This window comes from Triticum urartu, chromosome 7, assembly GCF_003073215.2.
Source record: "Triticum urartu cultivar G1812 chromosome 7, Tu2.1, whole genome shotgun sequence".
NCBI lineage: Eukaryota > Viridiplantae > Streptophyta > Magnoliopsida > Poales > Poaceae > Triticum > Triticum urartu.
In genome coordinates this window covers 277,545,716-277,569,135 of record NC_053028.1, presented here as the reverse complement: position 1 = coordinate 277,569,135, position 23,420 = coordinate 277,545,716, and the positions used below count along the sequence as shown (strand labels likewise).

Genomic DNA, 23,420 nt, shown 5'->3' with positions numbered 1-23,420 from the left:
TGGAGACTTCATATCTCTCACTCGGGTATTTACTTGAAATATTAACTTCAACTCCTGGAACATCTCATATGGTCTATGACGTTCAAAACGTCTTTGAAGTCCCAATTCTAAGCCGTTTAAGCATGGTGCACTAAACTATCAAGTAGTCCTCATATTGAGCTAGCCAAACGCTCATAACATCTGCATCTGCTCCTGCAATAGGTTTGTCACCTAGCGGTGCATCAAGGACATAATTCTTCTGTGCAGCAATGAGGATAAACCTCAGATCACGGATCCAATCCGCATCATTGCTACTAACATCTTTCAACTTAGTTTTCTCTAAGAACATATCAAAAATAAAACAGAGGAGCTAAACGCGAGCTATTGATCTACAACATAGATATGCTAATAATACCAGGACTAAGTTCATGATAAATTAAAGTTCAATTAATCATATTACTTAAGAACTCCCACTTAGATAGACATCCCTCTAATCATCTAAGTGATCACATGATCTATATCAACTAAACCATAACCGATCATCACGTGAAATGGAGTAGTTTTCAATGGTGAACATCATTATGTTGATCATATCTACTATATGATTCACGCTCGACCTTTCGGTCTCCAGTGTTCCGAGGCCATATCTACATATGCTAGGCTCGTCAAGTTTAACCCGAGTATTTCTGCGTGTGCAAAACTGGCTTGCACCCGTTGTAGATGGACGTAGAGCTTATCACACCCGATCATCATGTGGTGTCTGGGCACGACGAACTTTGGCAACGGTGCATACTCAGGGAGAACACTTTTATCTTGAAATTTAGTGAGAGATCATCTTATAATGCTACCGTCATAACTAAGCAAAATAAGATGCATAAAAGATAAAGATCACATGCAATCAAAATATGTGACATGATATGGCCATCATCATCTTGTGTCTTTGATCTCCATCTCGAAAACATCGTCATGATTTCCATCGTCACCGGCATGACACCATGATCTCCATCATATTGATCTATATCAATGTGTCATCACATGGTCGTCTCGCCAACTATTGCTATCGCATAGCGATAATTGTAAAGCAATTATTTGGCGCTTGCATCTTATGCAATAAAGAGACAACTATAAGGCTTCTGCCAGTTGCCGATAACTTCAACAAAACATGATCATCTTATACAAACTTATATCTCATCACGTCTAGACCATATCACATCACAACATGCCCTGCAAAAACAAGTTAGACGTCCTCTACTTTGTTGTTGCAAGTTTTACGTGGTTGCTACGGGCTTAGCAAGAACCGTTTTTACCTACGCATCAAAACCACAACGATAGTTTGTCAAGTTGGTGCTGTTTTAACCTTCTCAAGGACCGGGCGTAGCCACACTCGGTTCAACTAAAGTTGGAGAAACTGACACCCGCTAGTCACCTGTGTGCATAGCACGGCAGTAAAACCAGTCTCGCGTAAGCGTACGCGTAATGTCGGTTCGAGCCGCTTCATCCAACAATACCGCTGAACCAAAGTGTGACATGCTGGTAAGCAGTATGACTTATATCGCCCACAACTCACTTGTGTTTTACTCGTGCGTATTACATCAAAGCATAAAACCTGGCTCTGATGCCACTGTTGGGGAACGTAGTAATTTCAAAATTTTCCAACGCACATGCAAGATCATGGTGATGCATAGCAACGAGAGGGGAGAGTGTTGTCCACGTACCCTCGTAGACCGAAAGCGGAAGCGTTAGCACGACGCAGTTGATGTAGTCATACGTCTTCACGGCGCGACCGATCAAGCACGGAAACTACGGCACCTCCGAGGTCTAGCACACGTTCAGCTCGATGACGATCCCCGGACTCCGATCCAGCAGAATGTCGGGGAAGAGTTCCATTAGCACGACGGCGTGGTGACGATCTTGATGTTCTACTGTCGCAGGGCTTCGCCTAAGCACCACTACAATATTATCGAGGACTATGATGGAGGGGGGCACCGCACACGGCTAAAAGATCAATGATTAATTGTTGTGTCCATGGGGTGCCCCCTGCCCCCGTATATAAAGGAGCAAGGGGGGAGGCGGCCGGCCTAGAAGGAGGGCACGCCAAGGGGGGAGTCCTACTCCCACCGGGAGTAGGACTCCTCCTTCCCTTGTTGGAGTAGGAGAGAAGGAAAGAGGGGGAGAGGAACAAGGAAAAGGGGGCTGCACCCCTTGTCCAATTCGGACCAGAGGGGGGGCGCCTCCTTCCTTTTGGCCTCTCTCCTCTATTCCCGTATGGCCCAATAAGGCCCATATACTCCCCGGCGAATTCCCGTAACTCTCCGGTACTCCGAAAAATACCCGAATCACTCGGAACCTTTCCGATGTCCGAATATAGTCGTCCAATATATCGATCTTTACGTCTCGACCATTTCGAGACTCCTCGTCATGTCCCTGATCTCATCCGGGACTCCGAACTCCTTCGGTACATCAAAACTCATAAACTCATAATATAACTGTCATTGAAACCTTAAGCGTGCGGACCCTACGGGTTTGAGAACAATGTAAACATGACCGAGACACGTCTCCGGTCAATAACCGATAGAGGAACCTGGATGCTCATATTAGCTCCCACATATTCTACGAAGATCTTTATCGGTCAAACCGCATAACAACATACGTTGTTCCCTTTGGCATCGGTATGGTACTTGCCCGAGATTCGATCGTCGGTATCTCAATACCTAGTTCAATCTTGTTACCGGCAAGTCTCTTTACTCGTTCCATAATACACTATCCCGCAACTAACTCATTAGTTGCAATGCTTGCAAGGCTTAAGTGATGTGCATTACCGAGAGGGCCCAGAGATACCTCTCCGACAATCGGAGTGACAAATCCTAATCTCGAAATACGCCAACCCAACAAGTACCTTCGGAGACACCTGTAGAGCAGCTTTATAATCACCCAGTTATGTTGTGACGTTTGGTAGCACATGAAGTGTTCCTCTGGTAAACGGGAGTTGCATAATCTCATAGTCATATGAACATGTATAAGTCATGAAGAAAGCAATAGCAACAAACTAAACGATCAAGTGCTAAGCTAACGGAATGGGTCAAGTCAATCACATCATTCTCCTAATGATGTGATCCCGTTAATCAAATGACAACTCATGTCTATGGTTAGGAAACATAACCATCTTTGATCAACGAGCTAGTCAAGTAGAGGCATACTAGTGACACTCTGTTTGTCTATGTATTCACACATGTATTATGTTTCTGGTTATTACAATTCTAGCATGAATAATAAACATTTATCATGATATAAGGAAATAAATAATAACTTTATTATTGCCTCTAGGGCATATTTCCTTCAACACTCTCCCCTCTCGTTGCTATGCATCTCCTAGATAGATTTTGCGTGATCGTAGGAACTTTTTTGAAATACTCCGTTCCCCAACAGGCCCATAGATGTCCGCTGTGGTGGTGAGATCGGGATGTATGCAGCACATCCAAATTTACGCAGATGGGGAAGAACTGTGATATGCAGTTGGCCTCAATTGTATCAAGTCAGCAGCGTGTAAAACAGTGTGACCCCAACAAGAGGTTGGCAAGTTGCAGTTCGTCAACAAAGGTCTTGCAATGAGTTTGATCCTCTTAATCAATGCTTCAGCCAAACCATTTTGTGTATGGACATATGGAACAGAGTGATGAACTTCAATCCCCAAAGCCATGCAACAATCATTCAAGCACGTGAGGAGAATTCTGCAGCATTGTCCATTCGAATTGACTTAATTCGACTTTCAGGATAATGGGCTTGCAACTTAATGACTTGCCTCTTTATCTTGGCAAATGCATGGTTTCATGTGGATAGAAGACACACACTTGACCATCGTGTAGATGCGTCAATCAGAACCATGAAATACCGGAAAGGTCCAGATAATGGCTGAATGGGACCACAAATGTCTCTTTGAATACGTTCAAGGAACTGAAGTGGTTCAGCTTGTATTTTGAGATGCGAGGGCCTCAAAATTAGCTTTCCCGTGGCACAAGATGTGCACACAAAATCAGAAGATTGAGGAAATTTTGACTCAAGCAAATTATGAATAATGGAATTGCTAGTAATTTTTCTCATCATCCCTAATCTAGGATGGCCTAGGCGATCATGCCAGGTTTGGAATGCGTTAACATTCTAAAAAAAATACTTTGTATGCAACATGTTCCACGGGGGTTTGATGTACATATAGTACAAACCAGACGATAGAGAAATAATTTTCTCATGTACCTTTTTGCCATATCCGTCATCTTTAGTGAAGAGTAAATACTCCTCTTTGTTGTCTTCATGGGTTTCAATGTGAAAACCATTCTTACGGATATCTCGATAACTGACCAGGGTACGTGATGACTCGGGATACAATAAAGCATCCTCAATCGTCACTTGTGTACCACTTGGGAGGGTGAATATGGCACGTCCAGTACCAACAATCACTGTATCGCGTCTAGCGATAGTTAGAATATCCCCATTCATCTTTTTCAGAGTTTGGAAATATTTTGTCTCCCTCGGTAAGTTTGTGGTACCACTGTCCACAAGGCATAATTCCTCTTCCATCAGATTGTCCCCGTAGAAAACTATATAAAACAAAAGAATTTTCAATAAGAAAACCTCATGTTAATACATAGAATACAATCTTTATTATATCAAATGTGCTGATACAATACAATATAAAGACAACAACAAACTTATGTTCTTATTACAATCATCACAAATGGATATAATTAAGTAGATCACTAAGGAGATTGAGGGACTAGTCGAAGTCGCCAAACACGTTGTTTGTGGTGTACTCAATCAACGTGTTCTCCATTTCAGCGGTATCCTCAGGCAGATAAGCAACCACGGCGTTGCTCGATCCAGGAGGAACATCATGTGAACCACCAGATCCTTTTGCGCTATCTGGATGAAGGTTGAAGTTGGCTTTAAACCTTTTCCCTTGAGGTGCTTTGCGTCCCCGAGATTGCTGGTACAGCATAACCAGATGCTTGGCCATTGTGCACTTTTCAGTAGAATGCGTGTAACATCCACACTTGTTGCAAAGCTTAGAATTATCAAACCTGGGCTTTGGAGTGCCTTTTCCCTTGCATGGATATCTAGATCTCCTGTTCCCATTGCGCTTTCGCTTATGCTCGAAATTGGATTGTTTACCCCGAGAGGTACCATTAAACTTTTGTCTATTTGCAACATTCAAGTGAACTTCAGGTAAAGGTTGTGCCCCAACTGGGCGCTGAGAGCCATTCTTAGCGAGTAGCTCATCATGCTTTTCAGCCTGAAGTAACATGTGAATAAGCTCGGAATAGACAGTGTAGTTACGAGCACGGCATTGCTGTTGGAGGATCCTATCTGAAGGGATCATAGTAGACAAAGTTTTCTCTATCTTCTCCCCCTCAGTAGGTTCCTTCTCACAAAAGCGCAGTTTGGAACATATCTTATGAGCAGCATGATTGTACTCACCGATGGACTTGAAATCCTGAAGACGGAGATGAGTCCAATCATGGAGTGCTTCCGGCAGGACTACTGCCTTCTGTTGTTCATACCTCGTTTTGAGGGCCAGAAACAGAGTACTAGGAGATTCCTCCTGTAAATACTCAGACTTGAGATCTGGATGAATATGGTGCCTTATAATGAATAAAGCAGCATAGTTCTGCTGTTCTGTCAGTGGCATGGCCCCAGCCAGGAGAGGAGTCTCCAGTGGTTGTATTGCACGCGCTATCCCACGGGACGCAAGACTGATCTTGATGTCCATAGCCCATGTAGAGTAGTTGTGGCCATTGAGGGCAAGCTCCTCAAACTCTTTGACACTCATCTTTGCCTACATGGGAAACCAGAGATAATTAATTTACGGGCGTAAATTAAAAACCATCATGGTTGTGTAATAAGACTGCAAAAATTTGATACTCAAGTGTAAACTTGAAAAATTCTCAACCTCAATTGTGTGAATATAACACTATGAAGATCAATTAGATCTCATAGTAATAGGCTGCATGGACATTACCTTGTGTATGCTACAATTTAGATATAAGGAACACACATTGAAGGTAATCGTTTGTCGGGATTGACAAAGCGTAGACCTTATAGTAAAAGAGGATAGTCTGCAAATGTGCAGTAGATCACAACTCATTACCTTGTGATTCCAAATAAGGTGAGGGAGAAATATTAAAAAAGTTGCAAGTTTGATATGCTAGAGAAGGTCTCAATCGCAAAAACATGTTCAATAAATATGAGATGTGGTAAACACATAGAACATGTCATTTTTCCCGAATGAAATTCGGTACTTTATTTATATTATCAAGCCATTACATAATATAAACACACCAATAATTACACAAATTCTAAACTAGAGTAAATCTAGAACTGGACTAAATGTAAATAGTAGTACTAAAACAGTACTAAATATAGTCTAAAACTACACCATGTAGAATAATTAGTACTAGACTAATAAAAACAGAGAAAAGAATGAAGTCCACGGCCAACAGGAGGACCCGCAGGCGCCTGGGCCTGGGCCTGCACGGCCTTTGGCCGGCCCAACTGTCGCCGCACCGCATAAGGCAGAGGGGGGAGAGGGCGGTTACGGATAGGGGTCGGATAATCCGACGCCCGCACCACCACTCGATCCCCTCCTCTGACACGGCGCTACCAGCGGGGGGAGCGGCCGCCGCCGCATCCCATTGGTCTCTAGTGGTCACCGGCTCGTCGCCGCCGAGCCCTCCTCATCCGAAGAGGAGACGGCGATGGTGGAGGCCTGGCGCAGCGAAGTGGTGGCGAAGCCGAGGTTCGCCGGAGCCCATGAGCCTGGGCGGCGAATGGGGAGGCTGTCGAGAGCCGCGACAGCGTGTCCAAAGAGGCTGCCAAAGCGCTGCTCCGCGTGGATGCCCGGGCCCGTAGTAGCCTCCAGTGGTGGTGGGGAGTTGACGTCGGCACCTTCCATCCCTACTCCGAGGCGGATGACGCTGGTGGGCGCTGACACGAAGCCAAGTGTGGCCTCTTCGTCCACAATGGCGTGCATCGGGACGGGCGCGTAGCCAGGAGAGCCACGGCTCGGGCCAACAGCCTCATCGGGGGCGTTGGTGTCGCGGGCAGGAGCCACGCGGCCGGTGGAGGAGGTGGAGGCGGAGATCCGGAGGGCGATCCAGGCGCAACGGCGGCCCCGTTCATCATCGGGGCGCTCGGGCCGGCCACCATCCGAGGGTTGAGCCCCATGTGCGCATGGCCATGGGCGCGGGGAGCACCGCGGTGGGCGCGTCCTGTGGCGCGGCGACCGTGTCCCGGGGTGTGGTGAGCACCACGAGCGCCTCTCCTAGCGCCACGGTGGTCGCGTTCAGCGGCGCGACGGATAGCCTGGCGACGAAATCGCCGGAGTCTACCCAGTCCGTGGAAACGGCGACCGTAGCGACGACCATCCTCATGGATCAGGCGGAGGAAGGAGACGAGGCTTGGCATCTCACCGGCGGCGAGTGCTCTTTCCCTCCCTTTCTTTTTCTCTTTCGCTCTTCACTGGTTGTTCTACGTGCGTGATAACGTGTTTGAAATCAAAGACTGCTTGATCCTTTGATGATGGTTACAGGGAGTATATATATCCCCTGGAGAGACGCGACGATCCTGAAGAGATGCATCGGTTCCAGGCGGACGGGAGAGAGGCGACGGTTGCGACGGACACAGGCGTCCGTGTGGGTGCAACCGCTCGTTCGATGGACAAAGAGAGATTTCCCTTAGTTACAGATTATACTTTAACAGTTTTGCTAAAGCACATCTAGATGTGCCATAAATATTGCACATCTAAGTCATATGTCATTGATGTTACATTGAGATTCGTGTGATTTTTTTTCCTTTTTAGGCTGGTTGTAATAGGGAGTATCAGGCTGGTCATAGTGGGGAGTAACTTATACTAGTGTCATGCATATGACACTAGGTTAAATTACTACCTTCATAGTGCAAAGTAATATAGTAGTAGTGTCATAGGTGGTTTCTTTTAATAGCTTGTAGACTCATCTTGTCTTGGATAGTGCTATGTTACATTAACATATTATGTTACCACCTCTCATTAACTACTTGTCACATAAGCAAAAAAAATTTAAAATGCGCTATGTTACTACCTAAATTACTCCCACTATGACTAGCCTCATATTGATACTACGTCCCTAATGCATAGTATCATAAGTTGGTATCATAGAGAACTACATTTATTGACATGCATGACACAAAATAACACATCATTTAATATGATACTCAAGCCTCTCTTTCTTCATTTAATTCTGTGCCACCTTATCAAACTTGCTTAGTTGGCATGCATGATACTACCTATGATACTTCTATTACGGGCAGCCTTATGCTTGATTCACTCATTTAGATATGCAATAACTAAATCACATCTAAATATGACCTAGACACATATTTTAATCTTAACAGAGGCCAACGCATCAGTAAAATCCTTATCCAAATTGCTAGTGGTATATTGAAGAGGTGGACCAATTGCTAGTGGTATATTGAAGAGGTGGACCGACAGAGGCGTCGGTTGTCGATGATCACGTTTGACCTTGACAGGGGAGGGAAATTTGAGGCCACCCACCCAATTGGCAATCGTTGGCTGGCATCGAATAAACAACCCGACGGTAGCACGTCGTCGTCAATCCTGGTTTGCCAGCCAAGAAACAGAGACGGCTTCGGTCGCCGGAAAACAATGTCGACCCGAAATGTACAGTATCAGATTGATGCTGCTATTGCATATTAACACAGGTTAATTTTTGATTCTGAAGATGACTGAACATTCAGAAGATCAAGAAGAGGTGGGGATTTACATGTACAGACGCATGGTTGGGTCACCGTAACAAAAAATCTATGGTGAGCGGCCATGGCCGCGCGTGGGGAAGAGCGCTGCTATAGTGGTGGCTATTCACAAGGCCGAAGCTCTGGATCGATGGAGGTCGGACCTACCAGCACTGGTCTGTCTCCCACGTGCGGCGAGGCCGGCCCCAGACGCCGTTCGGCCTGGAAGCGGGCGGCTGCGCGTAGGCCTGCACGACGACGTCGCGGTCGTAGCGCGCGCGGGCGTCCGGGTCGGAGAGCGTGGCGTAGGCGTCGTGCAGGCGGATGAAGTCGTCGCCGGCCGCGCCGGCCACGTCCGGGTGCCGCTCCCGAGCCAGTCGCCGGTACGCGGCCTTGATCTCGCCGCCCGTGGCGCCGGCCCGCAGCCCGAGCACCTCGTACAGCGTGCACCTCCCGGCCGGCGCCGCCGACGCGACGGCCACCGCGCACCGGACCGACCGGCGGGAGCTGGAGCAGGCGGCGGCCTGGCGGAACCCGGCCAGCGCGGGCCTCGCCGCGGAGGATTGCATCACCGGGGGCGGTGAAATCATGACACGAACCCACAAATCTGAGAAGAGAGAACGGAGGATGGGTTGGGGGAGCAGAGGAAAAGTAGGCAGGTGAGACGGGAATGCGGTTGGCTTCCGGCCGGGTTTGTTTTTATAACGCAGCGGACTGCTTCGCGCTGATTGATATTTGTTTTTGTGGGAGGTCGGGGCTGTGAGTCAGCGGCGGCATCATCGTGATCTGGCTGGGGCGTGGTCCCGTGGGTCGACAGAGGGAGCGAGCGAGGTGCACGTCGGCGTCATGTGGCCGTGGGTGCCTACCATAGCCATGCCTGTTCGCCTCGCGCAAGGCAAGGGCCGGGATCTCCACGTCGATTCGGGATTAATATAATAATATCCTGGCTGTTTTGGGTTTGGGCGCGGCGGTGCCCACTGAATGGCTGGCGCGCGGGTGGGGCAACGCGACACGATAGGGACGCGCGCCCGCGGGTTCGGCCGACTTCTTGCTCCTAGTACGGCGGAGAGCACACCGAATTCTGGCGGTGTGTGCGTCGGCCCTAATTTCCATCTAGAAGCCAGATTTTCTTTTGCCCTTCTGAGGACATCTAGAAGCAAGCTGTCGCTGTCGACATACCAAAGCAAACGTCCTCGTCCACAGGGCTGGGCCGGGCCGGACCGCGTTCCTGCGAGCCAGGAAAATCAAGTCACCTAAAACATTATGGGCGGGTTTGATAGGCTGCATGCACTTCGTCTTGAGCATGTGGCAGATGTTGTCTTTGCGGAAGCGGCGGCATTATTTAAAAGGCTAAAGTTAATTCAAAACATGGGGTGCAATAATGTTTTGGTAAGGACGGACAATTCTATCATGGTCGATGCTATACATCTGAATGAGGTATATTCTATGGTGGTGGCTACAATTTTAGATAATTGCATAGAGTCATTATAAAAGTTTAGGGAGGTTACTATTGAGCATCGTAATAAAGAATCAAATGTAGTTGCTCATGAGCTAGTGGAGTGGGGGCGTGCAAACACCCCTTTCTTATGGATCGATGCACCTCCAGTACTATCGCTAAATTTTGAGTAGATGATGTGCATTATTTGAGTTTAATAAAGCTAGCCATAAAGATCTTTCCATCAAAAGAAAAGACATATGTGTGAAAAGAATTTGGTATGTTTAGTTGCATGCATTCACTGTTGGGTCTGCATAGCACGAACCTTAATCCACCTCCGGGTCTATCTTGGTCGGAACGCTAAATCGGCAGTTTTCAGCGAACTAGGCTCGAGGGATGCAGTCGAGCGCAGGTGGGTTGGTCTAGTGATGAAATCTTGTTTTGTCTCGTGTATGGGTGTACTTGAAGATGCACATGTCTGTTCATTTAACTCCTAATCTCGTCTACTTTTATTAGTCCATTCTAATCTACACAACAGTGCTTCGATTCGATGTAAGGTTTACATGAACAAAAAAACACTACGATGTTGTGGTTCCATTCAGATGACTGGTTCGTGGTTCATTCATTGTAAATGTTTAATTTTGTGTTCATGTTTGAAGCTATTTTGGACAAATTTTGTTACATTCATCGCGCACAGTTGACCGTTTGAAATTTCCGTTCACCAGTAGCTTCATCTCACAGTTTCACACGACTTTCATGCTGCATGTTTTCTTTCTGTTTCGACAATCTCAGACGAGTAGATCTATATCTTCCTCACGAACTATACATATGCATATGCGTGTGATATATTTCAATGACACTCCTTAATCTTCTTCATCCCTTCTAATCCCACTCTCGGCCTCCTCTCCCGCGTCCTATTACACTAGCACCATCGTCGGCGTTGTTCCTCTCGACCTCCTCTCTAGTGTCTTGCTACACTGTCACCACCGACGGCGTGATCTTCCTCTCGGCCTCTTCACCCGCATCGTACTACACTAACGCCATCTTCGATGTTTTTCCTCTCGGCCTTCTCGCCCACATCGTACTACACTGACGCCATCGTTGGCATTGTTCCTCTCGGCCTCCTCACGGCGTCCTACTACACCGGTGCCGTCCCCGACGCCGTTCCTTTCGGCCTCCTATTCCTTGTCCTACTACACTGATGCTGCCATGGCATTTGCACTGTATTTTTTCTCCTCTGTCATGCATCTGCCTCAGCGCCCTTCTATTCCCCCCTTCGCTGGACTTTCTCCGTGGTGACGACGCTAGCAACTAGTTCATCGTGACGTTGACGGGGTCGCTCACCCATGACTCCGTGCTCGTCGTGTTGGATGCGGTGCCACGGTCACCGTCCACCACAGTCAATGTGGTCTAACAGGCACTACATTTCTCCTTCCCCATCCTCTACCTCAGCACTCCTCTGCACGAACTTTCTTCGCGGCGACGACGCTGACAACTAGTTCACCGCAGCACCGATAGGACCGCTCGCCCGTGACACCGTCATGTCGCACGCGACGCCACGGTCACCGCCCACCGCAGTTGCGAGGCACTCTAGTGCAACTCTGTGTTAACTGTAACGCTCGCCCGCGACTCCATCATGTCGGACACGGCGCCACGGTCACCGTCCACAGCAGTCGTGAGGCACTCTAGTGTAACTTGCGTGTTAACGGTAAGTGTTAACTCTCAATCATATCACGTGTATGCAACCATACAATGTGTAGCTACATGAGTGGAAACAATGCAGGACACCGAACGGCGTGCCAAACCAATCCACTGGTGTAGGCAGCCTCGATGCAGGCAACCAAACGAGGTGCAGATTTTGATTTTTTGCCTGTTTTCCCTTAGCCAAGCCCAATTGGGATATGTATGCAATGCAGACAAATTCGTAGATGACAACCAAACACGCCCTATGTATCGCTCTTCGCGAGCGGTAGGCCTATTTCTCGTCCGTCGCTAGACGTAACTCGGTCTCGCCTCTAGCCGCGAGGGAGTGGGTCAACCCACTAGTGTAACGCCTCTAGCTCTAGTTTTTGTCGGTGTTTTTCTTACCTTTTTCCTTTTTTCTTCACCGGCTTTTCTTCGGTTTTTGGCGTTTCTTTACCGTTTTTCTCTGGGTTTTTTATTTTTATTTTCATTTCAACACATGTCTATTTTTTAATACACATTGTACATTTGTAATATACACGTGGTGAAGGAAATATGCCCTGGAGGCAATAATAAAGTTGTTATTTATATTTCCTTATATCATGATAAATGTTTATTATTCATACTAGAATTGTATTAACCGGCAACTTAGTACTTGTGTGAATACATAGACAAACAGAGTGTCCCTAGTATGCCTCTACTAGACTAGCTCCTTAATCAAAGATGGTTAAGTTTTCTGACCATAGACATGTGTTGTCACTTGATGAACGGGATCACATCATTAGAGAATGATGTGATGGACAAGACCCATCCGTTAGCTTAGCATAATGATCATTTAGTTTTATTTCTATTGCTTATTTCATGACTTATACATGTTCCTCTGACTGAGATTATGCAACTCCCGAATACTGGAGGAACACCTTGTGTGCTATCAAACGTCACAACGTAACTGGATGATTATAAAGATGCTCTACAGGTATCTCCGATGGTGTTTGTTGAGTTGGCATAGATCAAAACTAGGATTTGTCACTCCGAGTATTAGAGAGGTATCTCTGGGCCCTCTCGGTAATGCACATCATTATAAGCCTTGCAAGCAATGTGACTAATGAGTTGGTTACAGGATGATGCATTACAAAACGAGTAAAGAGACTTGCCGGTAACGAGATTGAACTAGGTATGATGATATCGATGATCGAATCTCGAGCACGTAACATACCGATGACAAAGGGAACAACGTATGTTGTTATGCGGTTTGACCGATAAAGATCTTCGTAGAATATGTAGGATCCAATATGAGCATCTAGGTCCCACTATTGGTTGTTAACCGGAGATGTGTCTCGGTCATGTCTACATAGTTCTCGAACCCGTAGGGTCCGCACGCTTAACGTTCAATGACGATTTGTATTATGAGTTATGTGATTTGATGACCGAAGTTTGTTCGGAGTCCCGGATGAGATCACAGACATGACAAGGAGTCTAGAAATGGTCGAGAGGTAATTGATATATTGGAAGGTTATATTCGGACACCGGAATGGTTCTGAAGTGTTTCGGGTATTTTTCGGAGTACCGGGAGGTTACCGGAACCCCCGGGGGAGTAATGGGCCTTAATGGGCTTTAGGGGGAAGGAGAGAAGGGCCTCAAGGGGTGCCCCCCCATGGCTTGTCCGAATTGGACCAGGAGGGGGCGGCGCCCCCCTCTTTCCTTCTCCCCTCTTCCTCCTTCCCTCCTTCTCCTAGTTGGAATAGGAAAGGGTGGGGGGGAATCCTACTTGGACCGGGAGTCCAAGTAGGACTCCCCCCCCTTGGCGCGCCCTCCTTAGGTCGGCCTCCTCTTCCCCCCTCCTTTATATACGTGGGAGGGGGGCATCCCAAAGGCACACCAAGTATTCTCTTAGCCGTGTGCGGTGTCCTCCTTCACAGTTACCCGCCTCGGTCATATCGTCGTAGTGCTTAGGCGAAGCCCTGCGCCGGTAACTTCATCATCACCGTCGCCACGCCGTTGTGCTGATGGAACTCTCCCTCGTCCTCAACTAGATCAAGAGTTCGAGGGACGTCATCGTGTTGAACATGTGTTGAACATGGAGGTGCCGTACGTTCGGTGCTAGAATTGGTTGGATCGCGAAGACGTTCGACTACATCAACCACGTTACTAAACGCTTCCGCTTTCGGACTACGAGGGTACGCGGACACACTCTCCCCTCTCATTGCTATGCATCACCAAGATAGATCTTGCGTGATCGTAGAATTTTTTTTAAATACTACGTTCCCCAACATGTGGAACATTTTTATGATACACGTTGAATATATTTAAATACACGATGTACGTTTTTTAAAATACTTGTTTTGAACATTTTCATGAATACATGTTGAACATTTAAAAAAATTGTTTGGTCTAACATCATTATCCGCTCCTCGGATGGCTCCATTGCGGCGGCGGTCAGCGGGACAAGGGGGCAGTGAACGGGGCGGAGGCAGTGGGAAAAGACAACATGTTGTGGGAAAAGAGTGACGAAATTGTTGAGCAGGCTCCGCCTCATTTTTGATGGGCCCGTGTTATTGGAGTCCTACCCGACGAACGTCCAGACTTCCACAAACCTCCCCTCGATTTGGTGCCGCTTTGAGGGATTTCGGACATCCGAACCAGTTTGAGGGATTTTAGACATCCGGCCCGGTTCTTATGATTCATAAAAAATGGTTAAAAAGTTGTGATACCGTTTTTTTAGAGTATGCAAATTGCGTATCATAACTTTATAGAAGATAGAAAAAGTATGTACAAAATTAGGAAGCCTGAAAGCCACAGAACGCCCAAGGCAAATTACCACTCCAGCTCCAGCTCCTGCCACCCAAAGCTACTACTCACACCACACCCTTACTCCTCTCCCTCCTGCTAGGTCCACATACGTAGCTCCTCAAATATTTTTTGTTTCCAGGTCCGTAGCACTCATCAAACTAGCTGCATTGCGAAACACACGGTCGTTCCTTTGTTTCCAAAGGCTCCAACATACCAAGATCACCAGCGAGTAAAAATCTTTGCGGCGTGCTTGGGGGATGCGCTTGCGTGTAGTGCCCCGCCATTTCTCCAAAGATTCGGTACCCTCGGGCGTAAGCAATGGATCTATCCTGGTCTTGGTGAATGTCATGAACCAAACTTGCCTGGAATATGCACACTAGAGCATGATGTGGTCAACAGTGTCCTCCTCTTGGTCGCAAAGGAAGCATGTTGCTCGCTCTTCTTGCAGACCATGTCTAAGCCTCTGGCCAGAGGTCCATACGCGATATTGGATCGCCAGCCACATGAATATTTTCATGATTAGTGGCGCCCAACACTTCCAGATCCAGCTCGCGAAGGCAGCCTTTATCATACCCATGAAAAGCATCTTGTAAGCCGATGCTGAAGTGTAGACGCCACGCTCGTTCCAGGGCCAAGTCGCCACATCCTGCTGGTTAGGGTCGAGCTAAATGAACAACATGATCTCACAACCGGATCAGCTGAACCATGCCATCTATGGAAAGCTCTCCTGTAATGTCAGATGCCCATCTATGGTTCAGCAAACCCTCCTTCACCGATCTTCTGTTGACAGTTTGGGTGCGGATTAGTGTGTTGATACCCACGGCAATCTCATCGATCGTGGCTCCGTCCATCCATCTATCTTTCGAAAATAGCACCTTGTCGCCTGAGCCTAGTCGCCAGTGGACCAAGCTGGTAAACGCCGTCTGAACTTGCGGGTCGCTTGTCATCGGTAAAGCTTGCCAAGGTCTGGTGGGATCGGTCCGTCTGAGCCACTCCCAACATATCTCAAACCAGCCCATGCCTCCTCTGATCCAACACACCGAGCCCGCCTAGCTCTTTTGGCCTGCAGACCCTTTGCCATGACACCGAGCCCATGCCTCCTCAGATCCATGTTGCGGTACCATTGTGATACCATCAAATAAAACAAGCAGTACCGAAAACTTTTTCTTACTAATTATAAGCAATTCCTGTATCCTTTAGATTGTTTGAGTAGATGTGTTTCTTTTCAACTGTTTAAACCTTCACATTATGTTCCCTGTACTGCACACGACGGTTTATAATTGGCGGCGGCGTACCAAGAACACTTGTTTATTATAGAAGACTCAAATTTTCAAGCCTCAAATGGCCAAATCACTCTGAAGTCTGAGCATCCCTTTTTCACAGTGAACCACGGAAACACATTAAAAAGTTCAAAATATCAAAACCTTTCAGGCCTCGTTTGGTTGCAAGGCATCCCCGAAGGATCCCCGTTGTTTCCCCAGGCCAAAGAACCACGGGCCGAGTTGGCCCAGGGAAATCGAGATGGTCATTTGGACCGCATCCTCCGAGGGTTAACCCTGCCCGACCCACGACCTTACCACGGGAAGGAAAGCCACGACCCGACAGGTCGGGGAGGAAAGCCACGGCTCGAGTGGCACACGAGTGAACAACGCACCGTCGACCAAGATCCGCCGCCGCCGCCTCCGAGCTCCTTCCGCCGACGACAGAAGCGACGCCCCCCGACCCCTCCCTCCGGTGTTCAGGATCCAACATCCTCCCCTCCAGCGACGGCGACGGACCGCAGCCGTCATCGTCCGCCTTCCCCGGATCTCCCCTCCACCTCGAAGCTTCGACCCCCTTCGGCGACCACGACGGTGATGGTTTTGTGGTTGTTTTCTACCTCCTCCGGTCAAGGTTAGCCCCCTCCTCCTTCTCCCCCTCTGCAACCTCTATCTTTCTCGAGTTCATGCCTTCACCGTCACTGATGAACTTGAACATCCATATCCAGGAAGTGAGCACCGCCTCGTTCTCTCAGATCATTCCCACCATTGTTAATCACCAGTGAACACCTACATCAGTACACAATATTTGGTTGCTGATGTTTTAGTGGCTGTCCAGAAGAACTACACAATGCTAGATCTAGGAATGTTTTATTTGCTTGTACAAACTACTTGTCCAGAAGGAGGTAGGATTGATGCATCAGTGTTGGATATTAGAAAATGAAAGAAATGTAAGCAATGCTTAGTATATTAGAAGAAATAGAAAATGATTGTTATATTTTTCTACTGATGTTGCTTCACACAAGTTTCATATGCATTGGTCAATAGTAGTTCTTCCGTAGCGCGTAGGGAACTGAAATATATATCAGACCAATGTTTCATATGCATTGATTTTGTTTCCTTTTCAGTTCTCCTAGGTTTCTTGACGTTGTGACCATTGTTTAATATGTAATACTTATCATTGATGACAAACTGTTTCTTATGAAACATTTGTAGTACTGTTGTTTCATATGCTTTTTATGGAAGTGCATACTTAATCAGTTCTTCTCAACTATGAATGTATGTCATTGAAATATAAATCCATATGCCAACTTTCAGATTACTTGTTGCTTGAGCTGAAAGGTGTAGCTGCTAATTTTTGTGTGTGCTTTAGAACTTTATTTCATTACTGTAATGAAGACTAGTTTTGACCCTTTTTGATATCCTAGTTACAGACTAGTTTTGCCCCTTTTTTGCGAGATGACCGTTTACATGATGAATCTTTGTCTGCTGGTTTTATTTGAAATTAGTTTACTTAGTTTTGTTGGGACCAAGCCTAGTAGCTAATGCACCTCATCTTTGTGGTTAGTTTTATTGGGATCTTCCAAGGAATGTTTCTATTTTATTTCGTACACTAAGATCCAGAGCAGTTGTGTTCTTGGCCCTTCATCCATCAAGAATTTTTGAAGGTTGTCCCCCGAAATAATCTGTAGCCCTATACCTTAAAGATTACCACTCTACTTTCATTACTTATCTAGAGGCTTTGTTGGCATCGTTTTCTTTCTTGGGAGAGACCGTGAACACAAACTCATAAGCTTTGTTGGCTATTTTTTCATCCAGCAATATATTCTTCATTCATGCTTTCGGTAGGCTGATTCTAGGTTCATCCATGACACGGTTGTTTTTTTGTTGTTGATTTAAGTGGTGTGGTACCAGTTGCTCGATTGTTACTTGTTATTGCTAGCTGAAAATGTAGTTGGATTCATATAAGCACATGTATGCTAACACCGTACTGTAAGTTTTCTTGGAAATATGCATCTGGTTGTGTGCTGATTAGATAGTCATCTCTGCACATGTGGGCTAATGAGGTATATATGTATCTTGTGCTGATTAGATAGTCATCTCTGCAGATGTGGGCTAATGAGGTATATATGGATCTTGTGCTGATTAGATATATGCATCTGGGTGTTGATCTTAATGTTGCCACTCCTAGGAAACTGACACGACACAGTGTATATTATTCTGAATATTACACAATTAGAATAGTGTTTATACAATTGAAAAGCTTTGAGGACTATTTTCAAGCTGGCTTCAGTGTAACATTCTTTTCTTGCCAAATGATGGCTTTCATGCCGTGGTCGTCTAGGAATCAAAGGGAACAATATTTTATTTATTACTCCGTAGAACACAAATCAGTCTGACTTATTATGTTTGCATCTATTTCATTGAAAACCATGCATATGTGCTTATATATATTAAAATGTGATATTTTATAGTAACTATATTGTTCCTTTTCTTTTTGCAGGTTTCCTAAAGCTAACCAATGAAAATGTCCAAAGAAGTTGATGGTGAAAGTTTTAGTAGAGTGATTATTCCAATGACAACACATTTCCCCATGGATCAGTCACATATGCACATCTTTTTAGTAGAACTATATGTGTTGTTACCCTCCTTGGAGGCGGCGGTATGGACTGATCCCCTCACCTCCCCTGCCCGGTATGGACTGATCCCCTCACTTCCCTTGCCCCTAGGTCTCCCGGGCGAAAGCCCTAACTTTGTTGGGCGGCGGCGGTGCTCTTGGCGTCGTTCCCTTCTTGAAGGCGCCGCTTTGTGAGCCTTGTGGTCGAGTGGTGCTTGTGGGTGTTGGGTGGCGGCGGCGGTGTGGCCCTCTTGTCCTAACGTGAAACTTCCCCCTCCGGTGTTGGATGTGTGCAGCGGCGATGTTCTGCTCAAGGAGAGCCTCCGGCGTCTCGTTGGGGATGTGTTGACCCTCTCTATGTGGCCATCTTCCTGCAGCATCCATCTCATCTTGCGATGGTGCGACACCTTCAATCCAGGCAAGGAGGTAGTGGCCTTCTACGAAGATAATGGACGGGAGTGCCGTGCCGGGGCCCGTAGGTGCATGGCGACAACATATGCCCCGCTGGTGTCGCCCCCTCTCTCCTCCGAACTAGTGTGATATTGTTCCTGGTGCAGCATTCTTGGAGGAGGTCCTCGTTATCTTCGGCTTTGTTCTCTTTTGATTATCTCTAGTTTCCGTAGCGTGTGAGGAGTAGTTTGGTGTTGTCCATCGTTTATGTATCTTACCGCCGTGTTGTTCTTTCTTTTGCATGAGGGCGTTTGTTTGTAATCTGGCCAGCTGATGCCTTTTCTCAAAAAAATTGTTAAACCATGATTACCGCACCAAAATTAATCCATGATGTTGTGTTATTTATGTGTAACATCCCAATTTGGAATGTTATACAATAGATCATCATTGCATATCATATTTTATTGCATTTGATTCTAGAAATTCTACGCAACTCAAGGACCCTCGGAGAGAGTTGGGGATTTCGTTATTTTCATATTTGAGTTTTCTTAAATTTTCAAAATAGGATCATTTGATTTTATTTATTTTATCTTCAATTATTTCTATTATCAAAATATGAGAGAGTGAATAAAATGACTTTCCCAAAATAAAGAAATATTGAGGATTTGATAAAAAAATCAAATAAGATTTTACTTTGGTTTTATTTGCTATTATATTTGAATTTAAGAAAAATGCATGTTTTTCAAAATTGCATTTAGGCCCAAAATAAATATTCATCCTGTGCGGCTTGATTTTAGAAGTCGGGGAAATTTTATTTCAGAATTTTTGGAGTCCGTTTAGTATTCCTTTTGGTTTTTTTCTGAGCGTAATTATAAAAAAAAGTCGAATCGACCTATCGGGCCGTGTCCGATCAGGACACCCGGCCCGGCCGGCCTTTATAAGCCGGGGAGCCCAGCCCGAGTCGCCCCAAACCCTAGCGCCCAATCCTGTCGCCCCTGACACCGCCGCCGCCGCCTCGCCTCGCGCGCTGCATTGCCGCCCCGTCGCCGCCGCTCGGAGCCGCCGCCCCGCCGGAGGTTGACTGCTGCCCCGCCGCCGGCGGTTTTCCTTGAGAAAACTGTTTGGTTTTCCGTCCGGTTTTTCATTTGGTTTTTTTAGATTCGTTTTTTTAGATCGGTTTTTCGGTTTAGCTAATTAGCGAGCGTTCGCTCGTTAGTTTGTTTTAATGAACGCGTTCATCGTTTAGATCCAGATAACGAACGTTCGTTCGATAATCTGTTCGTCGTTTTTATTTTTATCGGATTAAATCCGCGATTTTTCTGATCGCGATTCCTGATCCGATTTTCGTTCTAGTATAACTTTTCGCTCGTTTATCGGAATCAGGCGATTCAAGTGCCTGGAGTTTCGTCTCGAAACTCTCTTTCCGTTTAACCAGCTCAAATAAGTTTTTGCCTCTGTAAAAATTGCCCTAGATCTAGAATAGTAAACGAAGCCTTTTTCTTTTGTCTTTGTCTTTCGTTGCTTCGTTCGATTTGATTCTTTTTGCCAATCGGAGTTCTTAAGTTGAACTTTCTGGTTAGATCTCTTATTCGAGTTTTACCTTTGCATTAGTTGAGTATTTATTGTATGCTTGTTTGTTTGCGATAGAGTACCCAGAGTGCCCCGCTTGCTACTTCGAATCGCTAGAATCGCTAGGTTTCACGGATCATCAGCAAGCCAAGTAACACTTTGATCATACCTCCTACTACCCAGTTTTATTGCATTAGATCAATTCTCACACATTGCATGATTAGGATCTAATTAAATTGTGGGTTTCGGAAGTAGTTGAGGTAGTACCTATTACCTGTTTATTATCAAACCTTTGGGAGTTACTTCTACGTTTGCTTGATATGCCATGCTATGCTAGTAGACATGGATTGGGTGAGTGAAATCCATGACAGATGTGAGTTTGTTAAATTAATGGTTTATCTATGGTGGCAACTTAAATACACATCTGGGTGGATTGAGGCACCTAGGTATTCCGGCGATTGCCTGTTTTCTTTTGGACCGCCACCCAGGCTCAAAGGGATCATGAGATTATTCATGATAGAAACTTCTGTATGCAGCCACAAGCTACTATGGACTCTAGTATAGTTGACTAAGTTGTGCGAACTCTTACAGTGGTAGACTAGCAGATGTAGGGGAAAGTAGGTGTAACGGTCTACCCGATCGTAAGGTGCTAGCGCTTCTGAAAGACTATGTCTCGGTCATCTGTTTCTCAAACACCATGTAGTGCGAGAATCCCAACGGAGGAGATCGAGTCTTGTGGGGAAAAGTGCGCAAACCTCTGCAGAGTGTATAAACTAATCATGATTAGTCGTGTCCCCGGTTATGGACATCTTGAGTATCTAGTACTTGGATTATCATGTGAATCTCATCATGTTACTCTAATTAATATTGTTGGGTTTTAATGATGTTTCTTAATTGGGATTGAGAATGTTGTCAACCATTCTCAATGTTTAACAACCACCATGAAGGATAAATAAAAATGTATTCTTTGCAGTAGGGAAAAGATGGCTTTACGCAAAACTGTAACCATAGAGCTTTCCACCAGCCATATATGCATGTAGAATAGCTTTAATCTTCCATTACTCTCTATGTGTTACATTGCTAGCATATTCCATGTGCTGACCCGTTTCGGGCTGCAACGTTCATGTTGCAGACTTTTCAGACGACGAGTAAGGTACTTTTAGGTCGTGGTTCTATACTCAGTGATGCCGTTGGAGTTGATGGACTCACTTATCTTCCAAGCCTTCCGCTGTTATCATATTAGATGGCCTTAAGCCATATTTATTGTAATAATTTCTCTTTTGAGACACTCGATGTAATAAGTGTGTGATTGCTACTCTGTTATAAATCCTTCAAGTACTATGTGGTGTCAGCATTACTGGTCCAAGGATGACACCGGAGCACAAAGATTGGACCGTCTGAGGTCTGGTCGCTACAAGATGGTATCGGAGCATACGCTGACTATAGGACACGACCATTAAGCTAAAGCCCTAGATCACTATTCACTCTCTTCTCATTCTGACCTCTCATCTTTTCTACCCTTTTAGGTTGGCGGATGCGAGGAACAAGTTCACGCAACCGGATGAAGATACACCCTTTGGACGTCACTTGAAGGAAGTCACTAGATACCTGAACATAGGAGTAGCAAGCTTCACCGGGGCCTACAACGCCAATTTACCTGAAGAAGAGCGCTGGTTGATTCAAGTTCAAGTTTCAGGAAGGACGTTCATGCCAGTCACTAAACCCATAGAGTTTTATTTTGATGCACCAACTTGGAATCTAGGAAAGAGCATGGCAGTTCACATCGTCATGGGACGCATTGGAGAAGTTTACCGCAATGATCTCAAGGATACTATCTACCAGATTTGTGGGCGCCGAGATGAGTACTGGGAGATGATCAGCACCCAGAAGGATAGATCAATTGCAGCTTTTATCCAAGAGTTAAACCAGCACATTCGACGTCAGGAGAACCAGATGTGCGCCGACATGATAGATCTGAAGAAGGCGTTGCAGAATCAAGGAACTAGAGGAAGAACTCAAGGCTACACGTGAAGATTATGAAGAGGAAATCGAATTATTAGTGGAGAAGAATGACGATCTGATCAAGAAGATTGGAATATTTATGGGAGGCCCTACACTAGTAGAAGAAGACGAAGAACCCAAGGAGATTCGCCCGGAAGACTACATCATCATCGACGACACCGACTCGGATCCAGATGATAGCGATGATGACTATGTGGATGAAGCTGGAGCAGATATCATGGAGTCTGCAACCAAAGAATATTTCTAGTAGACCACCCCATCAGTAGTAGTAGTTCACCATGTAAATATAGCAGTCCGAGCACTTTTGCGATAGTTAGATCGATTTTATGCCCTTGTTTGATTGAATGAAGTGAATTGTTGCTTTTGCCTCATGTGCATATGGGTAGTGTTTTCTCTCTAGACCCCTCTCTATTCTTAAATCTCATTTTTTCTAAAACCTCAGATGCCTCCGAGACGTGACCCCGGATTTACCTTCCCACTGGAGCTCACCCAGTTGATCCAGAAGCAGAACACATTGATGCAGTTGCTAGTCCAGAATCAGAATCAGGGGAACAACAACAACAACCCACCACCACCACCACGACCTATTGATCACTTAGCCCGTTTTCTTAGGCTGAATCCGCTGGTGTTTTCTAGTAGCACCGAGCCTATAGTAGCAGATGATTGGCTCCGCAAGATAGCAAGGGAGTTGACCACGACAGGATGCACAGATGCGGAAAAGGTGAAGTTTGCCGCACATTAGCTTGAAGGACCCGCATCATCATGGTGGGAGAATTTCACCGCCACTTTCCCTATCGACACTGTCACATGGGACCAGTTCCAGCAGGCTTTCCGTACTGCCCATGTTTCAGCAGCAGCTATGTCCATGAAGAAGCGAGAGTTTCGCAACTTGCGCCAA

General features: G+C 46.0%; 2 protein-coding genes and 1 long non-coding RNA gene across 3 annotated transcripts; 2 read left to right on the top strand and 1 right to left on the bottom strand.

Annotated features, from left to right (window-relative positions):
* The first annotated feature begins 6,957 nt into the window (after positions 1 to 6,957).
* On the top strand, positions 6,958 to 7,818 carry LOC125523506. The gene is made up of 2 exons (XM_048688535.1): positions 6,958 to 7,444; positions 7,559 to 7,818. The coding sequence occupies exons 1-2, from the start codon at positions 7,201 to 7,203 to the stop codon at positions 7,705 to 7,707; spliced, it is 393 nt and encodes a 130-aa protein (XP_048544492.1). The 5' UTR covers positions 6,958 to 7,200; the 3' UTR covers positions 7,708 to 7,818.
* An 893-nt stretch (positions 7,819 to 8,711) lies between these two features.
* Positions 8,712 to 9,458, bottom strand: LOC125523505 (chaperone protein dnaJ 11, chloroplastic-like). Its single transcript, XM_048688534.1, has one exon. It carries the CDS (start codon positions 9,345 to 9,347, stop codon positions 8,922 to 8,924), a length of 426 nt encoding a protein of 141 aa, XP_048544491.1. The 5' UTR covers positions 9,348 to 9,458; the 3' UTR covers positions 8,712 to 8,921.
* A 6,740-nt stretch (positions 9,459 to 16,198) lies between these two features.
* Positions 16,199 to 19,332, top strand: LOC125523077. Its single transcript, XR_007290097.1, has 2 exons — positions 16,199 to 16,558; positions 18,428 to 19,332. It is a non-coding gene; the product is annotated as an uncharacterized LOC125523077 (long non-coding RNA).
* The last annotated feature ends 4,088 nt before the right edge of the window (positions 19,333 to 23,420 follow it).